The sequence below is a fragment of the Heterodontus francisci genome, chromosome 10 (genome assembly GCF_036365525.1).
Source record: "Heterodontus francisci isolate sHetFra1 chromosome 10, sHetFra1.hap1, whole genome shotgun sequence".
Taxonomy (NCBI): domain Eukaryota; kingdom Metazoa; phylum Chordata; class Chondrichthyes; order Heterodontiformes; family Heterodontidae; genus Heterodontus; species Heterodontus francisci.
The window spans coordinates 82,064,888-82,078,225 of record NC_090380.1 but is presented as its reverse complement, the minus strand read 5'-3'; the positions used below and the strand labels follow the sequence as shown (position 1 = coordinate 82,078,225).

Here is a 13,338-nt window from a genome sequence, read left to right as displayed (position 1 = left end):
TTAAGTGGCCTATTAAGTGGGATTTAACCAGCGACAGGGCAGTGCCTCCACCACAGGGAGAGTTTGCCTCTAAATACGAGGCACCCTCCCTGCAGGCTCAGGGGAGTCCCTCCTCCGTGGGCAATCTGTGGGCCAAGGAGGACCTCCACCAGCAAAAACTGAACCTCCCTGGACTCCTTCCCCCTGCACTTCACAACTACACTCCCACCCCCACCCCACCTCGCTGGGGCCTCCCGGACTGGCCCCGGCAACCCGGTCTCACTTATCTGAGGTCTGGGTCCCGTGCTTGCCCTGGGTCCCAGGCCTCTGCAATAGCGGCATTGGCTACCACTCCTGGGGGCACTGCTGATACTGCCGAGCTGATGGCCCTGTGATTGGCCGGCAGTTCTTGGAGGCAGGATCCCCGTCTTTAAAGGGACAGAGATCCCAACGCTGGGCACTTAGTTTTTGGAACAACGTAGGATCATGCCGGGGAGGCTCAAAAAGGCCGAGGTGGGTCTCCCACAGCATTTTCAGCGCTGTGCAGGGAGCCCTCCTGCTGTCACAAAATCCAACCCACTGTTTCTGGACACTGAAGATCCCCTACAGTTGGCAGCAGAATCAAATTAACATCAGGAAAGGTGAAATCCATGCTAAAGAGATCGCTAGATCTTTGTGAGCAGGTTTTTTAGAAATCAGCAGCGAGTGCCATCACTTCACCACTGACTGCAAAATCCAGGCCTTAGAATCATTTTCTTAAGCAAATTACATCTGCTTAAATATTTTTTAAATCAGTGACTATTAAGAACATTAAAAGCATTTATAATAAATGCAGGTTGCCTGCTGGGGAGGGAGAAAAAGTAGAGGGAGCTGTGCGTGTTTTATTTCATATTCATATTGTGTCCAGATGAAATGCTTACATTCTTACAATGCAATTAGGCACTTATATACACGTTATGTCATTGTATATTGCCATTTTTTTCTATGATAACTACGCTGCTTTAAGAGAAAAGAAAGTTGTTCTTCAGTTCAATGATTTGGAATATTTTCATTCAGGGAGGACTTCTACATAGTCAGCATCATCAACTTCTGCAAAATAAAAGATAAATGAATAACAAAATGTGGAATTGTATTGAAAGAGCATTTACATCATTTTAAAGTTACTGTTACCTACGTTCTGGCAAAACTGTTTTTTGTTCCTATTTTATTCTGTTTTTAGATCTCTGCAACACATGCCACTTGCAACAGCTCAGAGGGTAGGCACACATTAATGTCAATGCACTGTTTACTTATTTGAAAGGAGATTCCCTCCAATAACTTATTAATAACATAAATTCCTCAAAAATAATAAAGTTCTGACAAAAGAAAGAGGATAAAGGAATGAGAAGCCCTGGATGCAAGAAATTGCACCTAATAATGTCTAGCTTTAATTAAAGTATGATTAAATTTGATTAATGCCTGTTTTGTGACACCCTCCAACTCCCCCGCTCAGCTACTTCACCTCTTTACCTTACTCTTTTTTTACTTTGTTCATTTAAATAATTTATTATTGAATTTAGGCCATTTTATAAACTGAAGCTAAGCTTTGCCAACTGCAAGTGCCCTTCTTCTTACCTGATAATGTGCCTATCAAGACTGCTGTCATTGAGCTGTCAGGAGCCCGCATTTCTTCCATGAGCAGCTCTCATGGAAAATATAGGAAGAGGGATTCAAATACCTCATAAAAAGTGTTGCACACAGGCTATTCACTCAATCTTTTTAGACTGTGAGGAACTTGTCTTCTTTACCGCCTCTGCTCCATCTCCCTCTGATGCTCCAGTCCAAAGGGAACTGCAACTATTGCCCCCATGACTAGAAACATGTGTTGCACTCGGAGGCCTTTCAGAAGCACACAACTCCTTCCAAAAGTCCAGCACCACTCCATGCTGACTTAACCAACTTCTTATGACTCCTCCAACAACCAGCACTTCCATTACCTTTGCAATAGCATGTAGATATTTAAAAGCAACTCAGCTGCAAGTTGGATGGTGATTCCTTTAAATAGCGCTGGTTGGTGCATGTTTAAGAGACACTGTTAACTAGAGCGGTGAGGTCCAAAATGACAAGTCAGGTGTCAAATCAGTGTTAGATGCTGACAGACATCACAATCTGCCACTCTACATATTTCTGATGCATGCACGAAACGCCTGTGTTGTCGCCCTCTACAACATGGTCTTTGCACATGCACTGCCAGAAGTTGTCAGGAGTGACTCCCACTGCCATCATTTTTAACCTTGACAGGCTCTTGTCATGTCGAAACTATCAGGCGCTACAGAGCCGAATTTTACAGCTAAAAGCTATTACCAGTGAATGGTTAGACATTATGGTCAGAAAATCTACTCTGTAGCACCCATATGTTAGGTGCTACGGATGCTGTTTTGGTACCAAAATGGCGTCCGTATTGCATGGGCACTCTTCTGGTGCAGTTCACACCAGACACCACTTTGGTGAGGGAGTTAGCTTGAGTGTCAGGAGTGTGTACAGGAAATATGCAGAGTAGATAGATCATGATGTCAGTCAGCATGTAACAGTGATTTGACACCAGCGCTGCCATTTTTGACTTTGCCACTGCAGCTAACAGTGTCTTTTAAATACACACAGCTGAACGTACATTCAGTAACAGGAAGGATCCTTACCAGGTTAGTTGCTGATTAATTTCTACTGGCTCTGTCTGAGTTTGTTGAAGTGCTGTGAGTTTTTTAGTACTATTTAAAGTTGGTGAGGTCAACAGGGAGTAGTTCTGCATGTGGTAAAGACCTTGGTTCTAACTTCAAGGGTCCTGGTCTGACCACCTATTCCCAGTCATGGGTGTTGTAGTTACCATGTCCCTTGGCCTGCACGATTAAAGGAGATTAAGCAGAGGCAACATAGAGGATAAGCTGCTTGCAGAGGAAAGAGAACAAAGAACAGTACAGCACAGGAACAGGCCATTCGGCCCTCCAAGTCTGCGCCGATCTTGATGCCTGCGTAAACTAACACCTTCTGCACTTCCGGGGCCCATATCCCTCTATTCCCTTCCTATTCATGTATTTGTCAAGATGTCTCTTAAACGTTGCTATCGTATCTGCTTCCACCACCTCCCCTGGCAGCAAGTTCCAGGCACTCACCACCCTCTGTGTAAAAAACTTGCCTCGCACATCCCCTCTAAACTTTGCCCCTCGCACCTTAAACCTATGTCCCCTAGTAACTGACTCTTACACCCTGGGAAAAAGCTTCTGACTATCCACTCTGTCCATGCCGCTCATAACTTTGTAAACCTCCATCATGTCGCCCCTCCACCTCCGTTGTTCCAGTGAAAACAATCCGAGTTTTTCCAACCTCTCCTCATAGCTAATGCCCTCTAGACCAGGCAACATCCTGGTAAACATCCTCTGTACCCTCTCCAAAGCCTCAACGTCCTTCTGGTAGTGTGGCGACCAGAATTGCACGCAATATTCTAAGTATGGCCTAACTAAGGTTCTGTACAGCTGCAGCATGACTTGCCAATTTTTATACTCTATGCCCCGACCGATGAAGGCAAGCATGCCGTATGCCTTCTTGACTACCTTATCCACCTGCGTTGCCACTTTCAGTGACCTGTGGACCTGTACGCCCAGATCTCTCTGCCTGTCAATACTCCTAAGGGTTCTGCCATTTACTGTATACCTCCCACCTGCATTAGACCTTCCAAAATGCATTACCTCACATTTGTCCGGATTAAACTCCATCTGCCATTTCTCCGCCCAAGTCTTCAACCGATCTATATCCTGCTGTATCCTCTGACAATCCTCATCATTATCCGCAACTCCACCAACCTTTGTGTCGTCCGCAAACTTACTAATCAGACCAGCTACATTTTCCTCCGAATCATTTCTATATACTACAAACGGCAAAGGTCCCAGCACTGATCCCTGCGGAACACCACTAGTCACATTCCTCCATTCAGAAAAACACCCATCCACTGATACCCTCTGTCTTCTATGACCGAGCCAGTTCTGTATCCATCTTGCCAGCTCACCTCTGATCCCATGTGACTTCACCTTTTGTACCAGTCTGTCATGCGGGACCTTGTCAAGTGGGAGAAGTGTTCTTAGCAGGAGGTCTTATCCATTCAGGGTCTTCCGGGAGCATTTCTCTTACGTCAACCTCAGCAAGCAAGGTCTCCATTTTATTAAGGAGGTACTCACTGAAATCTGCCACCTGTTGCAGTCAGAACTTACAGCCTCAGTGCAGGGTGAGGACAGTGCTGCCAGAGGTTGTATAGGTGCTGGTGGCCATGAATTTCTTTGTATTGGTTTCCTTCTAGGCTGTAGCAGAGGACGTCTGTAACATCTCCCAGTTTGCCTTCCACTGTTGTATAAGGGAGGGGACTGACACACTTTATGTTAGGAGAGGGGAGCACATTGCATTCTCTCTGATCAGAGAGAAGCAGGCAGAGCGTGCACGTGGCTTCTCCAGGATAGCAGTCTTCCCCATGGTGCAGAATGCCATTGCCCGCACATCGTGGCTTTGCAGGTGCCACATCTAAATGCAGAGATGTACCACAAACACAACTGCAAAACGTTCCACTCCCTGAATGTGTAATTAGTGAATGATCATGCGTAGCACATCATGCAGGTAAATGCCCACTATCCTGGCAGCAGCATTTATAGTCCTGTACATGCACAGTTTGTCTTCTCAACAACTCAGGTAATGCTTTGGCATAAAAGCAAAATACTGCGGATGCTGGAAATCTGAAATAAAAACAAGAAATGCTGGAACCACTCAGCAGGTCTGGCAGCATCTGTGGAAAGAGAAGCAGAGTTAACGTTTCGGGTCAGTGACCCTTCATCGGAGTTCCGATGTATTTCGCGCCATCCAATAGCTCTGCAGGCAATTTTCATGTCAGCCTTGAGAGGTGTAGCTTGGACTGACAATAAGGCAAGTTATGGGTCCTTCTTTGTCTCTTGGCATTTTAGGAGGGTCCTCTTGACCATCTGGATGCGTCTTTCTATAAAACTGTGTCCCCTTGGGTAATGAAGTTATGATGTTGAATCCATACTGTTGAGCAAACTCCTTAAACTCTCTGGAGGTGAATTGGGTTTCATTGTCACAGATCACCCTTTCTGGAATCCCTTGCTCAGCAAACAGGACTCATATTTCTATGGTGATTGTTGTAGCATTCAAAGCTTTTACCTTTCTGATGAGTGAGAACTTTGAGTAATAGTCTGCTGCTACAAGATACCATTCTTGGTTGTGCATGAAGAATTTGGCTGCCACAGTATCCTATCGTCTGGGTATCACCTTATGAGCCATCATCTCTTTTTGCTGTGAATTTCTATACTTCTGGCATACGCTGCATGTAGATACTATTTTTTCAATGTCTTTGTAGATGCCTGTCCAGTACACTTCTGGCTCTAAGCTTATGCTTACACTTCCCATGTGGCCTTCACGTATCTTCTGGAGAAGTTCTCTCTGCATCGTTTTGAATACGATGATTCTGGATCTGGCCAGCAGAACACCGTCTTCCAGTGAGATGTCATCTCTGATTGATCAATATTGCTGTATTACTGGTTGTGTTTGTTGTATCTTTTCTGGCCATGCCTGAATCACTTGATGAGAAATCTGTAACTCTTTTCCTTTACTGGTCTCATCTCTGATTTGACTCAATTTTGGTGGTGTCACGTTCACTAGGTGATGTATCTTTACACCTAGATCTTTTATCTCGTGTTTCTCATGTGGCAACAGATGAGATAGAGTATCCAATAGCACCATTTCTCTTCTTGGCTTGTATTTCAGAGTGGAATCGTAACTCTGAAGCCTCAAGAGTAACCTCTGTAGTTTTGCTGGTAATCTACACAGATTTTTCTTGTAGGTCTGTTCTAGTGAACGATGATCACTATCAACTGTGAATCTTCTCCTGTAGATATATGTATGGAATTTCTTACATCCATACCCCCTGCCAAAAGCTCTCTTTCAATGTTGGCATATCTGGTCTCTGTTGATGTTAGAGCTTTAGATGTGAACACTATAGGCTTTCCTTCTTGTACCAGGGCTGCTCCCAGTCCTTTTGTAGGAGCATCTACTTGCAGAGTGACAGGTTTTTCTCTGTTGTAGTATGACAGACTTGTCTCCCTGCATATTACCTCTTTGAGTTCTCTGAAACTCTTCTCATGTAACCCGACCACTGTTACTCAACATGTTCTCTCATCAGCTCTCGTAGTGTGCTCTGACATGTGACGTATGAAAGAGTTCATGTGCTGGATGAAACCAAGAAAACTTCTCAGCTCTTTCTTGTCTCTCGGAGCTTCCATCTCAGAGATAGCTTTCAGGACTTGGCTTGACTTCATCAGGTGTGTAAATCATTCCGAAGAACTGGCATTCTGTCACCTTTACAATGCATTTGTCTTCATTTAGCTTGATCTCAACTGGTTCCTTCCATGACTTCATGGAGGTGGTAGTTATGGTCTTAATCATCTACACCATAAATCTGGATATCATCAGCTATGCCAATTCATTCTTTGCATCCCCTGTATGTCTCATCTATTTTCTGCTGGAAGACATCCTGGCTCACTTTAAGGCCAAAAGGTAGATGCAGGAATTTGTACCATCCAAAGGGTGTGTTGAAGATTGTCAACAGCGAAGATTCCTCGTCAAGCTTCACGTTCCAGTAGCCGTTTTTGGCATCAAGCTTGCTGAAAGCTTTAGCCCCTGATAGTGTTGGAGTAGGCTAGTGATTCCTTTGTATTGCTTGATTAAGATCTTTGGGATCCAGAAAAATTTGTAGCCCTCCATTTGGCATCTCTCTCACCATGATAGAATTTACCCAATCCGTAGGCTCTAATACTCTGGCAATCAGTTTATTTCCTTCCAACTGTTTGAGTTCTCTTTCAAGCTTTCCTTTTAGAGCTTTTGGTACTTTCCATGGGGGATGAATCACTAGTTTCTCCTCTGGGTCAATGGTGATGTGATACTCAAAATCTTCAAAGCATCCACTGTCTCATCAAAACACTCTGGATACATTTGGAACAGGTCTTCCTGGCTCTGATTGGAGGGCACTTTCATTGGGTGTGCTGCTTTCAACCTCCTTCATCTATCTCATGGTTTACTAAGCTCAGCTGCAGCCCTTCGCAACTGCTCAACCCCAGGATAGCTGGATCTTCTATTTCAGTGACATAGAATATACAGCTACTGATTTTTCCTTTCTAAGTCCCTCTGATTTGGGTCGTTCCCAGCTGTCAAATTTCAGTTCCACCACATGCTGTGAGCATGATGTTGCTCAGTTTCAGAGCATCTTTCTTTGGCAACCATGCTCTTTCAAATTTTCCAAAAGGATTTTCTGGCATAGTCTGAGTGAATGATGTTAATCTCTGCTCCAATATCAAGCTTCAGCTTTAGGTTTGTGATTGTAGGCTTACCTCTCACCTTCTTCCTGGATTTCTTTGGGAACTTTTGCATCTGGACATTTCATGTAGATGGTTCTTATGTCTATTGCGTCCTCAAACTCCCCAGTAATTTCCAGGGTATGGATGTCTCGGCTTCTTTTATTTCTTATTTTCCCTTTTGCTCTGCCTCTGGTAATTCTTTTACCATTTCCTTTTTTTGTCCTGCACACTTCTCCCAGTGATTGGGCTTTTCACAAGTTTTGCAGTTTGATCCATATGCAGGATCTTTCTGTCTGTGAACTCATGTTTTTTTTATTCATTCATGGGATGTGGGCATCGCTGGTCAGACCAGCATTTATTGCCGATCCCTAATTGCCCTTGAGAAGGTGGTGGTGAGCTGCCTTCTTGAACCGCTGCAGTCCATGTGAGGTAGGTACACCCACAGTGCTATTCCTTTTTATTGACTTTGTAGCGGTTAGATACAACTGAGTGGCTTGCTAGGCCATTTCAGAGGGCATGTAAGAGTCAACCACATTGATGTGGGTCTGGAGTCACATGTAGGCCAGACAAGGTAAGTACAGCAGAAGGACATTAGTGAACCAGATGGGTTTTTACAACAATCGACAATGGTTTCATGGCCATCATTAGACTAGCTTTTTTTTTAATTGCAGAATTATTAATTGAATTCAAATTCCACCTTCTGCTGTGGTGGGATTTGAACCCATGTCCCCAGAGCAATACCCTGGGTCTCTAGGTTACTAGTCCAGTGACAATACCACTACGCCACCGCCTCCCCTGGTAGGTCATCCACATCTCTTACACACCTTTCTCTCTCTCTCTCTCTCATGTACATTCCTTTGTTGCTGTTTCACTGCACCAATCGTGCTTCCTTTCCCTTGACTTAACTGAATGCTAGCCGTTTGGTTAATGAGCGTCTTCATCTGTCTACCCATGGCTTCATGAATTCTGGAAGTGTCCTACAGCCTGCAATTTTGTAAGGTTATCCTTTTCAATTAAATCTTTTTGTACACCAGAGCTGATCTACCAGACTTTCATCCACGTCCCTGAATTTATACTTGCTGGTTACGTTTCAAAATCTCGTTAAGAAACTATTAACAGCCTCACCTGGTTCCTGTCTCAGGCTCTGAAATTCATGACGGTGGATCTGATGGTTTGACTTTGGCTGAAGATGTGTGCTGAATTTCTCAAAAACCATGTCTTGGTTTTTATTGTCAATCTCATTCATTACCAGCAATTGAAAAGATCTAATCCTTTCTCTCCTGTCCACAAAAGGCTATAGCTGACATTTTCCTCTTCACTCATGCCTTTCAGAAAACTACTGAATGGCAGTTTGCACTTTTACTAAAACTTTTCGAATGCCTCCACAACGTTGTCACCTCCCAATTCATCATGGGTCGGAACTGCGCGTCCATTGCTGCAGCAAAGGCCATCACATTTGTTGCACAAATTACATAGTGCTTTTTCTGGCATTAATTCAAGTTGTTTTTCACAAACAAATTCAGCACTTACATCGCTCAAAGGGTTTAGTTCTACTCACAAACACCTTGCTGCCCCATGTTATCTTTTATGGTTCCCAGAGCTTCTTAACTAATCACACTTTTGACCAGAGATAGGCACCAACATGTTGCATCACGGACATTTGACAAGATGATGGGCTGTTAATCTGTATGTAAAGTGTATAATTAACCTAATGCCATCAAAACACAGTCCGACTTAAAACACAGTTCTCCCTGTAAATAAAGTTAAGCATACAAACATCAATGGGGAGTAGCACAACTGTATTAGCTAGCTAGCAAGCAAAATAGTATACAATGCCAATGAGAATGACTTTAGTTGACAGACTAGAGCTAGCGACACCATATGCTAACATTCCATTAGCATGTAGCCAGCCAGCTAAACCATTACGCAATAAAAATACCATGTGAAACATGACAAATAATTTGCTGCTGGGAATATAGATCATTGGTACATTGGTCATAGTTGATACATTGTGTTAAAATTCACACACAGTTACCCTCGGAAACTGGAAAGAAATTCCAGAAGAAAAATCAAAAACAACAGCTTTGTTTGGATATGCTTTTCTTGCAAATCTTGCTAATTTTTATGTGTATTTAAGACCAGGACAAATTAGCAACTGGAAGTGGACAAAGTTGAACAGTGAATTGCAGCTTGTCAAATGTATAGGACAGCTTGGCTCTCATAGCAACCTCAACATTCAGCACAATCACCATAACAGAAAACATTGAAACTACGCAGACAGGTCCATCAACATCTGCAAAGAGAACAGACATTTTTGATACTCCAGGTACAAGAACCTTCCCTCACAAACAAAAACATTAATGATGTTCAAACTGTTTGAAAAGCATCAGAGCTTGAATGTAAAATTATTCTAATGTTGATTGCCCAAGATACAAATAATAATTGTCAAGGTACCAGCTCCACCCCAGCAATAGCCCAGCTAATGAGAAATTCATGGAGTTGTTTGAGCCTCTCCAGACCAGCTGCCTCATTAATGCTGATTGAAGCTGGTTTCTGGCCAGCAGCCCATTTATGGGACCTGGACCTGCTTCCATTAACCAGTGGATCCTTTATGGGGACCAGACCAGGGCCCCCTTCTATTAACCGTCGATTCTGTAATTTTTCAGTTTTTCACCCCCTTCAAAATGTCATCCTGCAAACTCATCCAAGGTCCAAGGTCTGTCATGGTGCAAAGGTGAAAGATTGGCCAAGAATACCAGACCGTCTGCACAAGCGCAGCATGTGGAATTCACAGCAGCCAACAGTCACCTGTCTTCACATACTGTTTTCCCAGTGCTGTGCCCAATCCTTTCTAATTTATTTTTTATTATCTCTAAATAAAATAATAATAAATAAAATACTGTTTTCCCAGCACTGTGCCCAATCCTTTCTTATTACTTTCACCCTTGGTAATTTTAAATGTCGCTAGGTTATTTTAAAACATAAGTTTAAAGGCTTAGAGCAAGACATTCAAAATTACCACGGGCCTCAACATTTTTACCACGGACACTGTTGTCCGTGTACGGACACATTGCTGATCCCTGGCACTGCCTGAGAGTTTGGTGGAGGCAGATTCACTTGTGGCTTTCAAAAGGGAATTGAATAAGTGCCTAAAGATATAAAATGTACAAGATTATGGGAAAACGGGGGGAGTGGGGGGTGTGGAGAGCTGGGACTAACTGAATTGTTCTTGAAGAGAGCCAGCATGAACTCGATGGGATGAATGGCCTCCTTCCGTGCTGTAACCATTCCATAATTCTAACCACCTGGCTCATGACTCTGGTGTGCAACCCATCCACACCTGGATGGCATGCATATAATGAGAGCTACGCAGTCCCAAAAAAACAATTGAACTGTTCATTGGGGTGCTCTAGTAACGTTTCAGCTGCCTGGACTGCTCTGTAGAAACCCTGCAGTAATTGCCAAGGCATGTGTCACTATTCATTGATGTCTGCTGTATCTTGTGCAACCATGCCATTGAGCACAGCGAGTAGTTGAGGAGGAAGAGGGAGAGGAGGAGGATGAAGAAGAGGAGGAGCAGAAAGAGAAGGAGGAATCAACCAGCTCATTACATTTCCGGACAGGCTGTCTGTGATAGCCTCATCCGACTGCAGCTCCAGTGAACACAACCTCAATTCCCAATTCTACAGCAGTCCCACATTTTGCCTTCACTCTGTTGCTGAACATCATACTATCCTTGTGGCCACAATGCTAGAATGAATGTCACCACAAAACATTCTAAACTAACAATATCAAACAAACTGTCAGCACAATAGTGAGAAATGATCTTGACTCGGAAGTTAAAGATGTTGGGTGGAGGTAAGAAATAGCAAAGGAAAGAAGTCACTCGTGGGCAGAGTTTATCAAGAAATAATGTGGGCTCGTAAGAAAGGTACTGCAACGATCATGGGCGATTTTATTATTCATATCGATTGGACGAATCAAATTGGCAAAGGTAGCCTGGAAGATGAGTCCATATTTGGGATAGTTTCTTAGAACAATATGTTCTGGAACCAACCAGAGAGCAGGCTATTTTAGACATGAAACAGGATTAATTAATGATCTTATAGTAAGGGATCCTCTAGGCAAGAGTGATCATATCATAAGAATTTCACTTCAGTTTGGAGGGCGAGAAATTTGGGTCTGAGACTAGTGTCTTAAACTTAAATAAAAGGAATTACAAGGGTATGAAGACAGAGTTGGCTAAAGCAGACTGGGAAAATAAGTTAAAGACGTAAGATAGAAGAGAAGCAGTGGCAGACATTTAAGGAGACATTTCATAACTCTCAACAAAGATACATTCCACAGAGAAAGAAAGACTCAATGAGAAGGATGCACCATCCGTAGATAACTAAGGAGATAAAGATGGTATCAAATTTGAAAGAAAAGGCATACAATGCAATGAAGATTAATGGTAGGCTAGAAGATAGGGAAAGTTTTAGGAACAGCAAGGATGCTTAAAAAATAAAGAGGAAGAAATTAGAAATTAGAGAGTAAACTAGCAATAAATATAAAAACAGACAGCAAAAGCTTCTATAAATATATCGTTACGCACAGGTGGTAAGGGGTGTGGGTGGTTCCCACTGTTCACCTCCCAACTGACTGCAGTTGTGTTTTGTTAAAATGATGCTTTAGTCCTGAGTGTATTTTGGGTCAAATAAACAGACACATGGCAGGTACTTTCGTAGGTTTAAAAAAAAAATATTTTCAAACAAATCCCAAATTATCACAACCAATCAATTATTAAGGAAATAGTAGCAGGACATTTAGAAAACAAAGTGACTCCTGACAACGCAGTCAAGCACCAACACCATCAGTTCGTTCCCAGCTGAGCACATGAGCAGAACAGTTTCTTCCTGCCAGTGGTGCTGCACAGGTACAGCCTATGTCTGCAACTGGCTTGCCAGGACTAATTCGTGCATGCACTCATCGTCATCACATGCTGGAACAGAGCGACTCGCTCCCCGCCTTCCCTCAGCCACTTGCTCCTGGCCTCGCCGCTACCTCCCCTCAACCACTTCTTCCGGGCCTCGCCACCGCCTTCCCTCAGCCTCTCACTCGCAGCATTTAGTGCTGGACGACGTGCTACTACCATTTAAATTATTAGCCAGCAGGAAGTTTGCATGCTGCCTGCATCAGAAGCAAAGGGCGTGGATTAATTGTGCATTGTGAACTCCACACCCATTTTCAGGCCTTTATCCAATTTTCCCCCTATCATTTCTACGCTGTTCTATTCATGAGTTTGGTCACTTATTTTTGCCATCAGAATAGCACATACGGAAACTCGGATAAAAAAGCACCAAATAAAATACTGGAAGATCTCACCATACCTTCATAATCATTATCATTGTCCTCTCCCTTAGCTTTGTTTCTTTCCAGAGGGCAACGTAAATGAGTCACTAGACCTTTGCTGGGTTTTTTATAGTAAGCAGTTAAATCAGCCAGGCTTTTGAAGAACTTTTCTTTAACTCCGTATCCAGTCTGTACAATGAAAATACAATGCATTCCGTTAAAAACCAGCACAATCTATTCATGTTCATTTAATAGTTTACTAGTCAGAGTATTATTCATATACTGGAAACTGCAACCAACAAGGCTTTTTATTGAAATAATACATTAGGTTCTCTATATCTTTCACTGTTAGTAAACTCCCAACTTATATAAAAAAATATACAATGCATCCTTTATAAAATATATATATATATATAATAAAGCATTAAGAGGCTCTACTTGTTGCAATTTCAGGAGTCATTTGGGTTTATTCAGTGAATTCTTGTTCAGGTGAGGGTTGTTAATGATAGGAAATAGTATGTGTTTTGACTTTTTGCAATAATAATATCCAGCTCTCCCGACTTAGATACTGTTTGCTTTTATGAGTCAACAAAAAAAGATTTGAATTCAGACTCCAAAATATGGGAGAAGTGTGAAGCAAACCGGG

The 13,338-nt window shown here is 42.8% G+C and overlaps 1 protein-coding gene across 2 annotated transcripts in view; it reads right to left on the bottom strand.

Moving 5' to 3' along the window:
* Positions 1-236: 236 nt before the first annotated feature.
* si:ch73-264p11.1 (uncharacterized protein LOC100000923 homolog) overlaps positions 237-13,338 on the bottom strand; it is a 102,083-nt gene continuing 88,981 nt past the window's right edge. For both annotated transcript variants that reach the window (XM_068040879.1, XM_068040877.1), the window contains exons 4-5: positions 12,731-12,881; positions 237-1,068 (exon numbers count right to left, since the gene is read on the bottom strand). In XM_068040879.1, the coding sequence (XP_067896980.1) occupies positions 1,028-1,068; positions 12,731-12,881 (192 nt within the window). In that variant the 3' untranslated portion in view covers positions 237-1,027. The remainder of the gene's footprint in view (positions 1,069-12,730; positions 12,882-13,338) is intronic.